The sequence below is a fragment of the Daucus carota genome, chromosome 4 (assembly GCF_001625215.2).
Source record: "Daucus carota subsp. sativus chromosome 4, DH1 v3.0, whole genome shotgun sequence".
In the NCBI taxonomy this organism is placed as follows: Eukaryota; Viridiplantae; Streptophyta; class Magnoliopsida; order Apiales; family Apiaceae; genus Daucus; species Daucus carota.
The window spans coordinates 35,384,233-35,401,003 of record NC_030384.2 but is presented as its reverse complement, the minus strand read 5'-3'; the positions used below and the strand labels follow the sequence as shown (position 1 = coordinate 35,401,003).

Sequence of the window (16,771 nt, the reverse complement as noted above, 5' to 3'; positions counted from 1 at the left end):
TACTCTTTATTTTCTAGCTTGTGAAGTCTGGAGTCTGGACCCCTATATCTTCTTAAAAGAAAAATGTGAATTTTAATATATCATGCAATGTAAATACATCAGAGCTTTGATGTTGGAACAGTTTGCTAATCAAAGCTACCTTCAGCAAGAACTCCAGAATTAGTAGCAACATAATTTGCTACTCGTTCTTGAATTATTTAACAAGACCCAAAATGACATTTTATAAAGAAGAAAGCAAGAATTGACAATCTTGAATCATCAAACGGAGTAGAAATTTCAGTTCACCATGAACTGCTTGTCGAGTGAGTAGACTACGTTGTTGTTACCATACATGATTACTTGTACAGGTAAGAGCTTCTTTTACACCCATGGCTCTTGATGCTGCAGCATCCAAAACCCCATTATAAGGCATAGAACAATCTTAAATAAGAGCCCCTTTTTTATTACCAGCAACCGCACTAACACCATACATCCCCTCTTTATCGCCGTCAATTTTGATAGTGTCTGCAGTTCGACAATACTAATAGTAACACGGAACAGGATTCAAATGAACTTGTGCGATCATATTCAAAAAGATAATATATTAAATCATATATCTATTGAAAAATCGATTTTGAATTTTCATATAATCTTAAACCTTAAAGCATTTTTTATTTAAAATGTACAAGCCGTTTAAAGCTAAGCTAGCAAGTCTATAAAATAATGCCCGTGTTTGGTAAAAAATTTTATATATAAAATAAGTTTGTTGTAAAAAGCTACTACTAATATAAGGTTGAGAGTAAGAAAAAGAGCAGGAGATAAATAAAAATACAAATAACAATTCTTTGTCTAAGCATGGACTATAATGGCATAATGGACTATAATGGCATAATGGCAATCGACTATATCGAGGATTTTTCTTAAAGCTATATATACTTTAAATGTCATTCTTTAAAATAAGAATTTTTAAATATTTAATATTTTTTTAATAAATAAAAATATAATTAAATATAAATATTTATATAAATAGTTGCAAGCCGCCCAATATCCCTTGAACGTGCTCGGTGCTCCGTCGAAAAAACTGCGAGAAATCAATCAGTTGAGCGTGAGGTTGGGCGATTGAACGGAATGCCCGAGAATGTGAATCAATTATACGTGATGCACCACCGCACAGCTTCATCGCTGATCATACATTGTCCACTAGAACATTTTAATCATTGCCTAAGGTCAGTTATTTAATTGAGATCATATCAAACTAATTATTTATATATTCCTATGCTTCTCTATTAGCTGCACCTTGTGTTATACTTATACCTGATCGATCTCGTTAATCATTTCTACTAATTACGTGTTGGTTACAAGCTATGTTATAATGTAGAATAACATTAAGGGACTAGAAATAGAATTACATCATATTGTGGAGTATAATTTGTAGTTTTACAGGTCACGGATCACCAGTAGACTCTTAATTTAGCCTAAGTGGAGTGAGTGTATAATGACCACATTTCAGTAACACGATTACGTGAAACTATTCTCCGAGATGAAGGTATTCTTTGAGATATTTGTAGATTGTAGATGATGGTAGAAAGGGTTATCTGAAGTTGTTGAGGGAATGGGGATGGGAATACTACACAGAGACAGTAATTTGTTCAAGTGCTTAATTGTGTCGTGAAGATAGGATATGAGAATGATTATGATAAATTTTGCTGTGATACTTATTTTGTTAGCAAAAGGACAGAACTTCAATGGTATGGCATCCTCCCTCTTTGGTGGGAGATTGAGGGTTAGCCAATTTTCTTCAAGCTTCTGGCCTTTCGAAAAAGTACTTGTTACGTTTTCAGAAGAGGCTAGTTTATTCAGAAGCGAGTCACGTGAATTCTGTCCTTTGCTTATATAGGATATGGGATATGTGGGATTCAAGAGATTGAGAAAAGAAGGTCCTTTGTGTTAAAATTTTTTGTATGCCTGTCTTTATCATTGGTACTATTTCAGCTTGTTAATACAATTGGACAAAAGATGAGGAATGAGACAATAAATTCAGTAGTACATTCAACTCTCTGGTGTTCTTAGGCAGAACATATAAAGAGGTTCAAGACATACTCCAAACTCTCCTTGTTATAATTCTCAGAAACCAAAGTCTGCACATATTATTTAAGAATTTGTGTGAGCATTTAAGGTGAAGGACCATGCAAATGTTCTGCTGGTTTATATGTAAATATATTTTTTGCAAGACAAGGCCTCCAAATATGAACCGGACAATAATAAAGGATTTGGAAACCCACTTCTGCTTAGTTAACAATCTATTATTTTTCTTTGTTGTTGGAATTAATCTTTGATTATTATATGAGTTAATTACACTTTGTAACCCTTAACTTTGACCCATACACACACGAGTACCTACACTTTTTTGGTGATAATTTGCGGTCTAAACTTCATAATCTGTTGCACTTTGTAACCCCAACTCAAGAATCTGTTGAAAATTGCCGTTAATGTTATCAATTTTTATTTTTTTTGGTCTGTTTGTCTTACCTTATCTTTCATAAATAAATTATCTATTTAAAAAAAAAACTTAAATGTGTTTTTTTTTTTTGAATTAATGTTTATTTGGGGGTGTGTTTGGGTGAATTTGAAAAATATATGCATTTAAATATTTTTCCAGAAATAATTGACTTTTCCAGAAATATAAGGTAAGACAAACATGGCCATAAAAAATATATAAATATACAAAAGATGACGTTAAAAACATTTTTTAACGGAAAATTAGGTTGGGGTTACAAAGTGCAAGAGATTATGCAGTTCAGATCGTAAACTGTCACAAAAAAAAGTGTGTGTTTGAGCCAAGTTAAGGGTAACAAACTGTAATTAACTCTTATTATATTTTAAAAATTGCTATATTAGGATTATATTTTAGGTTCATTATATATATTAAAGGCTGTTTGAAAGTTTATATTTTAAGGCCATGAAGAATTTCGTAAAAAGATGATTGAAACTTATATTGGCAAGTCATCTCCTTTATTAGATTTGTCTGTTCTGGTACCATATCCCCCTGCCCATTCACCCATATAACATAAGTTAGTCAAGTAACATGACTAGGAAAATTTAGCAAGGAACTCCATTCCAATTTATAAAGTAATTGGCATGGAGATATATGCGCTACTTACTCCTAGTTTTGTGAATGTCATTGTTATTTTGTGAAGATTAATTTAGCCATATTTTAGAGAAGGTCACTGCAGCAGGATCCTTAATGTTTTTAGGGATGGAATCTAAAAGAGGTAAATTTTTAGAATCAGCTAGTGAAATGAAGATAGTAGTAAATGGGTAAGGTCTTTTTTTAAAAGTTCTACAAGGTAATGTTTGGTATTCGTTTTTGTGGAGAAATATGGAAACATATGGAAGGACAGTTGCAAGTTTGATGCACCTTAAACTGTGGCCTTTTCCACCATGACTCAGCTTCGGTGAATACTAAGATAGTGAATATAATTACAAATATATTTATCATGCGTTGTAAGGAATGGAAACACAACATTAGGAAGCTCGCGTCTTTTGATTTTTTGAATTCATTTTCATGTTTATATTAAAAATATATTACCCCCTCCGTATCATAATACATTTCCACTTTTGAAAAATCACGCATATTAAGAAAAGTGAATTTTGATTAAAAAGAGTTGTATTAAGTCATTAATTAAACATAATATGTGGGATATGGTTAATCTTGGAAATAGGAAATAGAAATATATGAAGGAGGGTTGATTTTGAAAACATAAACTTACATTGAAAGTTGAAATGGACAAATATTTTGAAACAAATTTTTTACTCTAAAGTGGACATGTATTGTGAAACAGAGGGAGTAGGCGGTGAAGAATTCGGTGATGTTGATGGTTTCCAAGATGTTGGAAGCCTTAGGAGCATGAAGGTTTTTTCTTCCTTTGGCTTCTGTCTTTCATTTCTTGAGTGGCTTTAACTCTTATATAATCATTGTTTGCTTCGTAGTGTTTGCAGCAGCAGCCTACAGTCAGTAGAGTAATCTTAAGTTTTCATTTATTTTTGAATATTATTGTATTCAGTGTTATTTTTGGGTTGGTCTCTTTGGAATCTTGCTTCCATTTAGAGCTTGGATATACCCCATTTATTGTGCTTCTACAGATTTATACATCTATAGAAGTCATCCCAGCCTCGAGAATTAAATGTAGATTTTATATATGTAGGATGTGGTTGGTGTTTAGGCTTCTTCCGCACTGTAAGTCTTTAAAAGAGTAAACACTTGAGGAAGTTGGAACTCTATAGTACTTATCTAAAAAGTTCCGTATTAAAGTCGAACATTTCCTCCGCGGGTATTATTGAATTTTGTCGGATACAGAAAATCCAGCTGTTTCTATTTGTCGCAAACTAGATTTGTGCTGCCGTTTCATTTCCTTTCCTACTTCCTACTTCAGTCGACAATCAGCATCCATCTGTCTTTGTCACGTGTTCATACATGCATATAGTCGTACACGTGTATACAAATCTGAGTGTGTTTATATATCCCAAGGGAGAGAGAATGAATTAATTATAAATTGTGATAAAGAGTGAGAGAACAACAGAAAGAGGAGAAAGAGTGAATAACCAAAAGAGGAGAGGATAATGGCAATTTTAGACATAAGGCAGCTGGTTGCTGGTATGCTGACATTTTCGATGTTCATAATGCTTGGCAATATGATTAAGAAAGATCATTTTGATTCAGCTATTGTAAGTTCCTCTATTTTGTATTTTTGAACTGATTCTTTCTAAAGTTTCCATTGTTGGGTGAAATTAATGATTAAGACATGTTCTCTTCTTTGAAACCTCCCATCTAGATAATTGTGTAAAGATATCCACGGGATATGAACCCAATCAATTAGTATATTCAATTAAGCATCGCGTATAAAATGGATTCATGGATTCCTTTTTTGTTTTAACCAATTTAATATAATATTTGCCACTACAGGTAGAAACACAAAATTGAGGGGCTTACATGTTCTCTTAATTTGCCTTAGAAATACACACAGATCTATTGCATTCTTGTGAGAACGAATATAGAAGCCATACTCTGGTTGGAATTTCCGTAGTTTTCAATATATGTGATCCCCTTGCTACAATAAGATGATACTCTTTTTCGGAACGTATTACTATGGAAGCAGGCAATATTACTTCTATGATCAAATTTGTATAATTTCCTAATATCTGTGTAATTACTGCCTTTTTCTTACCAGAAGATAAATACAGAAACCAGCGACACACACAGCGTGCATACCATTTTTTTTTCCATGGGGGTATTCTGGCAAATTGTGTCATGTTTGCAGATTTGACAGTCTATATTACCGTATTGAATTATAGCACATTTCTTCTTTTATAGAAGATGAATTCTACTAATTATTACATAGGCTTTTTGTAAATGTCTTTGATCTTACTTGTGTAAGTGAGATCTATTTACACCCACATACAAGTGGGTTCTGATTATGTGCAGTATATATATTCTAATCGAATTACATTATCATCTATTAGACAATAAATTCAGCTCACAATTACATAGTTCTTTATAAATGTCTTAAAATTATTCATGTTCCGAAAAGATGCCAATTTAAACCCACGTACAATTAGATTGAGTATATATAGGGGCACTTGCCAAATCCACGGTCATTTGTTTTTTTTTTTGTTTCTGTAAAGCTGACCTAAAATAGTCTGATAGTCTTTGCTATTAAAATTCATGCTCAGGTAGGACTCAGAATTGAAGAACTGTGTGTAGACCCTCGTATTAGATAATGAACATATATGTTGGCTTGCCTCTGTAAATATGGGTATCAACTTTTATGGTTTATTCTTTGCTCTTTCAGGTGGATGACCTTAATTTCGCTAATATGGCTGGGTCTAGATCTTCCTCAGATAGGAGCCTACGAGATGCTCTTTATCAATGGGAAGCATGGAAAGATAATGTGGAAACAGGGGAACCTTGCTGGAACAAATCAGTGCAAGGTAATTATAAGTTATAGATCATATAGGATGTCTTTGAAGTTTCTTACTAGTAAAGGCACCTTGGAAGAATCACAAGTTTCTCTGTTTACTCTGGCAGAAAGGTGGAATCAACCAAAAGGATATATTACATTTTCCTTAACTGGTGGCACCCATCTTCATTTTTCACAGGTACTAAATCACCTCCTTTCTTTCTGTGAATGTAGCTATTCACAAGAGAGATATCATTGCAGCGTGTGTCTCAGTTCCTGGCTACCATTTGCTTGGTATAATCTCCTCTGCTTCTCTACTACATCTGTATCTGGTAGTTATAGTGGTTTTCTCGTCGGGTTTGACTTGTGGTGAGGATAGTGTTGGTGGAAGTGACTACATTTATTAGAAAATTGATGCAAGGCAGTTTTAATAGAATAAGCAGTGAAATCAAGTAACTTGTAGCAAGTCCAATGCTAAAGCTAAAAATTGCTATAGCCATTTCTGTAATTTGAGAACAAAAAGTAGTTCTTTGTCTTAAATTACAAGTAGTGCCCCAATGCATAGTTCTAAAATAAGACCAACTACATTCAAATCCAATGCAATGTGTACTTTAAAATTTTAGATAATGAATAGAATTCATTTCCCCTCCATATTTTAGTTGGTTGGATAACATGGCCAGGATGGTTATAGTCATCTTTAGTCGTAAATATAGACCAACTATCCATTTTTTGCATTTATAGGACTAAATATAGATATGCATTGGAGTGGAGATTTTGCAAACTTAGTTCTATACTATAGCTATACAAGTATACAACCAATTCTCGCTATGCATTGGACTTGCTCTTATAAATAATTAAACTTAACTCATAAACGTAAGCCCTCAAGTTTTTTTTTGGTCATTGAACCTAATATATATACAATTTAGCATGTGCAAGTTCTGCCTTATACGAGCTTACTCGATTCAGGTCAAGGTAAATTCATTTTGATATTATTTCTGCCTACCTAAGTCTAAAATTAGAACTAAATTATTGCATTGTTCTTCCCTGCCTATTCTTTATGAATTTGTATGTCATTATTAGTTACTTTTCTGATTATTTCCTTCAGGTTGCCAATGCAGTTCTGATTGCGAAACAAGTGAAGGCTACTCTTGTGCTAACTGATCTAGGAGGAAAAAACGCGGGAGAGAAGAGGTTAATGCAGACTTACTAATAAAACTATATTTTACAGTTGTGATAATGTCAGTCAGTAGTACTAAAATAATGTGCTGTGACTTGTGACCGGAGTTGGAATATGGATATTATGATAAGTATGGCATGGTCTCTAACTAGTTACATGTTGCATCATCCAACCTGCCTTGGGAATTTTCTATAACTTGCTAAAAGGTCGTGAGTTACATGGCTATTGTATCATTGAGGTCACATCGAAAAATTTGTTGAAACAGAATCTTGAGGTTATTATTATTTTTCATTTTCTTACCAACCATCTTGAGGTTATTTTGTACTGTATAGTATTTGAATATTTCCATAATCACTTGAACTGCTCAAATTATGTCAACGCTTAATAGAAAAATAGTACCTGCGTTCTATTTCTAGGAGATCTATCTAATTTTTTATTCTCAAGGAAGTTTAGTGATAATGCAATTGTTGATAAAGAAAACACGTCTGAAGATCGGCACATATTCATTATGCCGAATATGCTGTACCAACCTCAAAAAACTGGCCACTAATACCCTAACATGCTTTATATATCAGGGACTTTGGTGATGTGTACGATGTCCATAAATTTATGTCAAGCCTCAACGGTACAGTTAATATCGCATACCATCAGCCTCCTGAGTTATCAGCCAAAAAGCTTCCTATAGCAAGGATTCCTAGTGTAATTTCTGAAGGCTATGTAACAGCAAATATTGAGCCGATATTTAAGAGGAAGGGTTATCTGAAGATCGAAACATACTTTCCCACCCCTTACATGACAAAGGTAGACGGCATGAACAATATGAACTCAGTTTCATGTATGGTTGCTTTTGAGGCTCTCCAGTTGCAAGCTGGTTTGAAAGAATTTATTGACTCGGTGCTTGAAAAGCTTCATACTTTGAGTCAAGAGTCACATGGTCGATTCATTGCGGTTGACTGGAGAGCAGAGATGCTGGGGACAAAAAGGTGTCAGGGGACTACAGCGACTGAGAAGAAAAATTGTTTTAGTGCGCAGGAAATTGGCCAGTTTCTGAATAAGATTGGTTTTGAAAAAAATACCACAATATATTTGACACAAGATGGGTGGCACAACAGTTTAGATGCCTTGACAAATATTTTCCCCAACACATATACAAAGGTACGACTGTCTATTTCCCGAGGCTTTTACTGGATACAATTATATTGAGTCCAAATAGGTACTATGTTTCAAATTGAGAGGTATAGTATTTACTTTCTTTAAGTTTTAGGATCATAGTGCTTACTGCTTCTCGTATAAGAAATATTCTCTGTTTTTTGAAGTAGTGCCCATTGCCCTTCTACAGAGTTGAAGTTACAAACTTGCAGTATATAGAAGAACCTGGATCACATACAGAAATGTATCGCTACAATAATATACCTGCGCTACATGAACAATTTCCTTACTTTATACTGTAAATATGTAGTATTTTGCAAATCAATTTAAGATTGCGTTTGGGAACATGTCTTTCATTTCAAATTTTGGATTTCAAATGACATAATTTGAGATGTCATTTCAAATTCTTAGCTTTTTACTAGTATTTGAATGTCCTGGATTTGAAATCCCACTTTTTTTTGTGTATCCAAACATGACATTTGATCAAATCCAGAATTTCAAAGAAAATTCAAGTTCCCAAACAGGCCGTTAGTAGTTTGATGTCAGGAGCATATTCTATATTAAATGATGGCCAAAAAAAAGTTTTTCTTTCTCTACGTACCCGGTTTCAAGATCTTCCAGGAGGACTTGAGCTTTCATTCTCCATCCCTGAGTAATTTAATGTGGCATCAGCAAACTACATTAAAGTTGCTCCTTCTGAATTGATATCGTTCAACTCATCTATTATTTTACATATTATGCCTGTATCTTGTTTTAATGTGAGCTTCACATCTGCGCAGGAAAGCTTGATTCCTTTGGACAAGGCGAGAAAGTTCTCCGATTTCACCAATGTGATTGATTTTTATGTATGTAGTCAGAGCGACGTATTTGTACCAGCGTTCTCAAAACTTTTCTATTCCAGTGTTGTTGGGCAGCGAATAGCACTGCAGAAGCTTCAAATTTTGGATCCTGCTCAGGCCACATCTGCAGATGCTAAGGACTACATATCTTCCTACATATCCCAAAAAAACCATTGGGCATATTCGTGCTTCTGTTGAGTCTATTGCCAAGGATGGAAAGAACTTGGCACTTTATCTTTCAAAATGTAAATGTGCAAGTCAATAAGATGCCTCAACTGCTCTCTTTGTATTACTAGTGTGCTTTATGTATGTCCTTCCGTGTAGTATTGAAGACATTGGGGTGTAAGTTGATGACTTCTAGCTCTTTCTGGCTTTTACTCTTCTGAATAAATTTTTAGTGTGCTAAATGTATTAAAAAGTATTCAGGAAACAGAAACACAGCCTGATTTCAAAATATACGTGCATGTTGCCGGTACAATTTATTCGGCAGAAACACAACTTGATTGTCATATATCTGCACATAACCGGTACAATTCATCCATTTATCATCAACTATTATCATACAATTGTTCCCTACCAGCATGAATCCCCAGAACTCTGTGTGGTTGAGTTGCAATTGGCTTGGTTGACAATTAGATTATAACTGTATGAGGGAGCTCTGTGAAATTAGAACATCACACAATGGCAAAGTGCAGCGGTTGCGTGATAGGTGATGTGAAAACAGACGAACCATAAAAGAAATTTGTGTAAAGAAATTTGGTTAATCTCACTAACCTCATTTTAATATATCGATTAGATGATCAATAAATTTATAGTCCCATTTGAATTATGTGACATAGAATTAATTATACTTTGTTAAATTTAATATAAAATTGATGTTAAAATAATTGTTTGATTTCCTAATATATATTTCGTACATTGCCAAATAATAGCCGCCTCGTTTTTACACGTAATTTGTTATTTCGAAAAAACACATTCTATATATTATTATTTTAATTTTATGTTTCTAAATAAAAATATAGATCTTAAATCCAACAACACCCATCCAAACTCACTACGAGTTGACTACCGAACAAACCACCGTTTTTATTCTCCTTAATAATATTGATTTATATCACTTAACTATATAAATATACATAAAAAATTGATAAAATGAAAGTAATTACTATACAAAAATAATGATTAACTTGAAACACAAACATTAGGTTTGTCATTCTTTTTGTTAATATCTTTTGAAAAACCTAATAAAATTGATGTTCATGATGATATAAACAGTAACGAGTTTTTTCGACATGTTAAATGAGATATTTAAGTGGAATGAGCGGGTATTTTAATTGAAAAATATAGAGTTAATTGCAATTAGCACTCTTTTGGTTTCGGCTTATTGCACATTGCACCTAATAGTTTTGAAAAAAACACTTTGCAGCCCCAGACTTTTAACCCGTAGACACTTTGCACCCTTTCCGTTAATTTCTGCCGTTATCGTTAACTTTTGCAGGGACATTTTGGGAAATTTAATTATATTTAATTAAAATCAGATATTTATTTTAATTTTCTGACCATCTAAATGATATTTTTCGGAAAAACTTAAAGAACGAAAGTTGTAGAGAATAAAAAGATCTTCTTAGAACTATAAGGTTCAAAATTTTCGTAATTCGTTTTATAATTATTTTAAAAAAAATTCAAAAATTAGCAATCTTATAAAAATGAACAATCGTTTTTAAATAATTATTTAAATTTTAAACCTTATTGTTCTAAAAAAATCTTTTTATTCTCTGCAACTTTCGTTTTTTAAGTTTTTCCGAAAAATATCGTTTACATGATCAGAAAATTAATAAAGGTATGATTTTAATTAAATATAATTAAATTTCCCAAAATGCCCCTACAAAAGTTAACGGTGACGGCAGAAATTAACGGAAAGGGTGCAAAGTGTCTACGAGTTAAAAGTCTGGGGCGGCAAAGTGTATTTTCCAAAACTATTAGGTGCAATGTGCAATAAGCTGAAATCAAAAGGGTGCCAATTGCAATTAACTCAAAAATATATAATAAATAATTTTCAAAGATAGGTTTGTTTTGCTTAATATCATATGAGAAATATAAATTTGTGTCCTATGCACAAAAATAAACAAAAAAGATATTTTTTTAAAATATTAAAATAAATATTAAGTGACATCGTATTGTTTTGATTTTTGTCATCAATATTTTTTATCACCTTCGTACTTCGTAGTAAAAGTAGTCCCTAATTTTATAGGAGTAATGTATTTTCTCATTAGTTGTGTTGTTCGGATCCTCGTACTCAGGGTTGTGTGCACCACTTTTAACTCAAAAACTGATGTTGCCTTCACATTCACTCTCGACAAAAATCAAAACCTTAATTGATTGAACAGGACTTCAATCTTTCATCTATCATGTTCTGTTCAAATGTGTGTCGGTGCTCATAGAATGTGATTCTTGTTCATTTATTTGTGACAATTCATTCTTTCATTTGTATTTTTCCCATCTGTCCCAATCTACAACTCCCCCTCTTTCCATTCTCGATCCTTGTTGGGTCACTTCAAAACTCTCTTATATTTTAGAGATAGATACATTTTTGGATTATACATACATTACAAATTAGCCAATCCAAAATGTACTAATTGCCTTGATTAGTTTCTCAAGCCAATCCAAAATGTACTAATTACCTTGATTAGTATCTTCTGGTTTTATTTATTAAATTTAATTGAAGGGGTTGTTTATTTATTGTTTTTGTAAGGGGGTTTGGTTTAGGAGGTGATGTTTTACAGTGGAAAGATGCTTAATTTCTTTGATAGAAAAACTTTTCGCAAAATTCTCAAGCGTAAAGATAGTGATGCTGGAGAAAGAGGTACATTTTCTTTGCTTAGGTTTTTTTTGGGGGTCATATTGCAGTGCAGTTGTGATATGATAATGGGTTTTGCTGATTCTATTGTGTAATGCAGTTTTCGGTAATTTCTTGATTATAAAGTTTTCAACTTTGGTGTGATTTGAGTTTGTGTGTGTGTGTGTAATTGATAAGGAGTTGGGAAAGTGTGAGCAACAGTTATAATAAATGCAAACTCTGTAGGAGTACTTATTTGTTCTTGAACTGGATAATTACTAGTTTGCTATTTCCAGACACTGCTGTTTGTTCTGTCAGAGTGTTAGGTATTATACCCAATTATTGTATTCATAATGTTTGTTTGGTGATAAGTATGTGAGATTTACGGAAATTCATTAATTCAGAACTTACCTTGTTTTTTGGGATGGTAGATATTGTAATTGTGTGTTGGTGCAAATTATACTTTTAATGATTTGTCATGGATGAAATTGTTTACTCTACTGAATATCTTAACCATGACAAATACAACATGTTTATGGAGAGCTTATAAAGATTAGCTGTTGGTATTGACATCATGTACTGTCACGTTTACAATCTCCCTCTTTGATTATTCAGGTAAAGCATTGGAGGAAATACGATCTTCCTTGTTCAGCAAATTGCGACATCAGCAGCAGGCCTTGGTTGGACCTGCTTTTGCTCTCTCATTCAATTTTGTGGTCTCCGTTAGTATTATATTGATGAATAAATTGGTTAGTTGGCTCAATTTATGTAATTGCTCTTGGTTTCTTCCGATATGAAAACATACCGCTATTTACTAATTCTTTGCTTGTATAAATCCACTTCAGGTGCTTGTCAGAGTTGGATTCAACTATCCGATATTTCTCACCTTTATTCACTATGTCTGTAGCTGGTTATTAATGGCCATCCTTAAAGCTCTGTCCATTCTTCCGGCTCCTCCACCAAAATCGAGCAAATACTCATCATTATTGGCTCTTGGTGTAGTTATGTCTCTTTCTACTGGCCTTGCTAATGTTAGCTTGAAGTTTAATAGGTGAGATTCCTCCCGGTGCTTTACTCTTCATATGTCCCTTGTGCAAGATGGCCTGATTTTTTATTGTTTTTGATTGCTGACAAACTTATATTGTTTCCAGTGTAGGATTTTATCAGATGGCTAAAATTGCAGTAACACCAGCAATTGTTTTAGCTGAATTTATTGTTTTCCGGAAAAAGATTTCATTCCAAAAGGTAACTGGCTGCCAAGTACCTGGCGTACCTAAAAAAATTACTTAAAAATAGTCTTAACATTGCCCCTTCAAATTTGGAGATGTAAATTACAAATTGCTATATGTCTTTCAATTTTTTAATTTGATATGTGGGCTTGTCTTTGTATCTTGTTGCTTGATGGCCTATCGTTTAGTCATTTTCTTTCAACTGCAAAGGAGAATTAGTAACTCACATGATGTTTGAAATTTGTTTATATTGAAATTCTACTTCAAATTTGTCGCAGCAGTTGAAGTACAGTTACTTTTATAGTTTACTTCTTCTCGCACTTCCAGCATCACAGATAATTCTATGGTTTGGATGTCATAACTTGCATAATCCTCTTGTTTGGACAGATTATAGTTGAAGGATTATAATCCCCGCATTAGAGTCCCATTTTTATAGTTCTTAGATTTATAATTCATTAAATAGTCCAATCCTATGTTTGTTTTGCATATATTTATATGGACAATTATATCCTTCCTTCTATTGAACAAGCATAGGTCCAGCTAATTAAGTAAGGGTATTCTTTTGTCCAGAAAGAGTTGATTTCTTATAATACTTGATCTAGATCAAGTATTATTTATTCCCCTCTTTTAGTTCATCTTTTTTCTCAGTTAATCCCCCGATGAATGCTACTTTAGAAAACAAACGTGGGATAATATAATTTAAATGATTATTGTCCGTTCCCTTAATTCCATAGAAAAAAAGAGAGGCCCCTTTCGACTTCTAAATCGTGCAATAACCCTGGTATGGGTAATTATGACGCATACTGTATACTCACAAGGGATACCTACAATATTTGCTAAGACATCCGAGTTTTAGTACTTACACAAATATTCTCAGTCCTGGCATCATACAAATTCAGTTCATTGTCTGATACCAATTTTTTCTTTTAAATTATCTAACATTCTGACTATAACTGTCTTGTCTAACGGGCAAAAGCTGTTGGATTACCTTGACCGTGTCTCTAATCCTTATAATGGCCCTTCTCCAGGTGCTTGCGCTTGCTGTAGTATCAATTGGTGTTGCTGTTGCTACCGTAACAGATTTGCAATTCCATTTCTTTGGTGCTTGTATAGCAGTGGCATGGATCATACCAAGTGCTGTAAACAAGATTTTATGGTCCAATCTTCAACAGCAAGATAACTGGAATGCTCTTGCGTATGTATCATTTTCTTATAAACATTATTTTCTTTTGTACTCTCTTGACCTATATATATTTTTTTATGACCTTTCTCCGACGATCTAATTTTTCTCACTGCAATCCTTTCACAATCTCGAATACCGAAGCTTACTTGTTGCTGAAGAATAATTATATTTGTGTCGTATGAAAATAGTATGTGATAAGTTTATAAGCTTCTCAATTTCTAACAAAGTTATTTTACATTTTGCTAGCTCATTTCAATTTCAATTTCAATATGTGCAGGTTAATGTGGAAGACAACACCTATTACTTTGTTTTTTCTTGTAATTTTGATGCCATATCTTGATCCTCCAGGCGTTCTTTCCTTCGATTGGAGTTTCAATAACTCCTCCGTCATTTTTGCTTCTGCTATCCTTGGCTTTTTGCTTCAGTGGTCAGGTGCTCTAGCACTCGGGTAAGTAGTATCTGTTATTATTATTTTTTTAAAAGTGTTCTTTTAGTTTCTAGAACAACAAAGTAAAAGATATTTCGGGTTCAGGAGGCTATTATCAATGTCTCGAGGTACGCAACTCTTTTTACAGAGTGGCGTGGTTTATTAATTTTGATGGTTGAATAGACAAACTTTGCTTCTGTATGTTAGAAGTCATGCCGAGAGAAGTATTGCTAGTTTTCATTTGCCTAAATTTAGCGAGGCCACATCAACTAGATCCGTGTTTTCTTTTTAGATTTTCACCTAGTAGGTACTACATATATTACAAGATTTAATATTTGTAGGTTTTTAGGGTGTTGTGTTGCAGGGAAAAAGCACAATTTGTGTGTTGCAAGGTGTCATGACATTCTTTATATTTTTGGTGAATCCAATGTGGTTATGTGGGGTTATTTTTATAATGTCTTACTGGTCACATTAGGTTGCAATATTGTTGACTCTCATGAATGATATAATGCATATTTCTCTTTGACATTTTACTATGTAAATGTTGCATCATCCTGTCATTTGTGCTTGAATTGCTTTGCTACCAGAGTACAGTATCTACTGTAGTGCTTGCTGATAGTTCCTTGGATTTTCTTCTCTCGCCGCAGGGAAACCTCTGCAGTTACCCATGTTATTCTAGGGCAGTTCAAAACTTGTGTTATTCTTCTTGGAGGTTTTCTTCTGTTTGGTTCTAATCCAGGGACGACTAGCATATGTGGAGCAACCGCAGCTCTTGGTGGTATGTCTTTCTACACCCATCTTAATTTGCGTAAGCAACAGCAGTCCACCAAAGCTTCCTCTAGACAAGGATCATATCTTTTACCTAGATCTAAGCTCAGCAAAGAAAATGGGGAGAACCATGACCATGTTGATCAAGATGATTGTGTCTAAGCGGGCTCCGTATAGGAACCATGACCATTTTGATCAAGATGATTGTGTCTAAGCGGACTCCGTATAGGCATGTAGGAGAGGATATTTTACTAACCCCTGTACTGTTTTCCTATTTATTCATGCAACATTTTTTGAGTCTCACACCTTTTTAGCTCTTTAACTTGTGGTAGTAAGATCCTTTTTAAATAGTTTAATTACTGACCCTGGATTTCCATCTTAAGTAGCTTTATTTTATTCACAGTTACGACAGATGTAGGTTATATTCATAAAGGTTGTATCATATGAATACGAGGGATCTTTGTGCAAGAGCAGTTGGAAATTTGATATTTAGATCAGTTTTCATTGTGATTTGTGTGTCTCATTTGTTTTCAGCACTTTCTTTCTGGCCATGACTTTTGTTCTCTTCATGATAGTCAATCTGTAACAATTTATCAGTGATATCAGAAATACAATGCATTGCCTGAGACTGACTCATATATTTTCTGTTTAGCCGAGATAATACTGATGATCTGAATCGTACAAGGTATCGGTAATTAGTTTTGGCCACTTCTGTAAGATCTCATGCTCATGTTGGTAGTGTATCTAAGCCAAACACATTCAGTTCATTTAGCAGTATTTCTTTTTCCGATTTTACTTGTCTTCCCGCTATTAACCTGTCGCATTATAGTATGCCCAACAGGCCAAGTATGAGTTAAAGGTATAACTGCCCAAAGGATAATTCGGATTCGCCTGTATCCGAAAACTTAATCCGTATCCGATAATATTTTGAAAAAGATATTTTAAACAGAATCAGGCGGATTATAAAGAAAATGCATCTCTGAATTTATATTCTTTCACGATTTATTTAAGAATATAAACGAATTGAAAGCAAGCCGGCCGGCTCTGAGTATTCCGGTCCCAAACATTTCACGGCCTAGATTCCACCACCATACATGGACATGACAGGCAATGAAGTGATAAAATGTACTCCCTTTGAGCTCATTTGACTTTCGCGGAGATTAAGAAAAAGGTAGAAGAAAAAAGTAAATTTAGGTGAAAAGTGGTTAAAATGGTGGGACTTATCAA

General features: G+C 33.7%; 2 protein-coding genes across 7 annotated transcripts; both read left to right on the top strand.

Annotated features, from left to right (window-relative positions):
* Positions 1–1,050: 1,050 nt before the first annotated feature.
* Positions 1,051–9,599, top strand: LOC108216535 (protein MANNAN SYNTHESIS-RELATED 2-like). Of its 6 annotated transcripts, none has more exons than XM_064092688.1 (8): positions 1,055–1,205; positions 1,423–1,525; positions 3,822–3,892; positions 5,829–5,967; positions 6,171–6,230; positions 7,042–7,127; positions 7,689–8,268; positions 9,042–9,599. In XM_064092688.1, the coding sequence occupies exons 4-8, from the start codon at positions 5,833–5,835 to the stop codon at positions 9,297–9,299; spliced, it is 1,119 nt and encodes a 372-aa protein (XP_063948758.1). In that variant the 5' UTR covers positions 1,055–1,205; positions 1,423–1,525; positions 3,822–3,892; positions 5,829–5,832; the 3' UTR covers positions 9,300–9,599. The 6 variants fall into 6 exon arrangements, with proteins under 6 accessions (XP_063948759.1, XP_017244812.1, XP_017244810.1 ...); XM_064092687.1 differs by lacking the exon at positions 6,171–6,230 and adding an exon at positions 6,065–6,135 and having other exon boundaries at positions 1,056–1,205; XM_064092689.1 differs by lacking the exon at positions 1,423–1,525 and having other exon boundaries at positions 1,051–1,205.
* A 1,847-nt stretch (positions 9,600–11,446) lies between these two features.
* Positions 11,447–16,054, top strand: LOC108216149 (nucleotide-sugar uncharacterized transporter 1). The gene is made up of 7 exons (XM_017388834.2): positions 11,447–11,964; positions 12,553–12,686; positions 12,783–12,988; positions 13,089–13,182; positions 14,195–14,361; positions 14,627–14,797; positions 15,424–16,054. The coding sequence occupies exons 1-7, from the start codon at positions 11,874–11,876 to the stop codon at positions 15,704–15,706; spliced, it is 1,146 nt and encodes a 381-aa protein (XP_017244323.1). The 5' UTR covers positions 11,447–11,873; the 3' UTR covers positions 15,707–16,054.
* The last annotated feature ends 717 nt before the right edge of the window (positions 16,055–16,771 follow it).

Excerpts from the sequence above, each read along its gene's own strand:
- LOC108216535 (XM_017389320.2), top strand. The coding sequence starts at position 4,600 with ATGGCAATTTTAGACATAAGGCAGCTGGTTGCTGGTATGCTGACATTT. Across the intron at positions 4,705-5,828 it reads ATCATTTTGATTCAGCTATT|GTGGATGACCTTAATTTCGC; the intron begins GTAAGTTCCTCT and ends TTGCTCTTTCAG. Across the intron at positions 8,269-9,041 it reads TCCCCAACACATATACAAAG|GAAAGCTTGATTCCTTTGGA; the intron begins GTACGACTGTCT and ends ACATCTGCGCAG.
- LOC108216149 (XM_017388834.2), top strand. The coding sequence starts at position 11,874 with ATGTTTTACAGTGGAAAGATGCTTAATTTCTTTGATAGAAAAACTTTT. Across the intron at positions 12,989-13,088 it reads GTTAGCTTGAAGTTTAATAG|TGTAGGATTTTATCAGATGG; the intron begins GTGAGATTCCTC and ends TATTGTTTCCAG. Across the intron at positions 14,362-14,626 it reads GATAACTGGAATGCTCTTGC|GTTAATGTGGAAGACAACAC; the intron begins GTATGTATCATT and ends CAATATGTGCAG.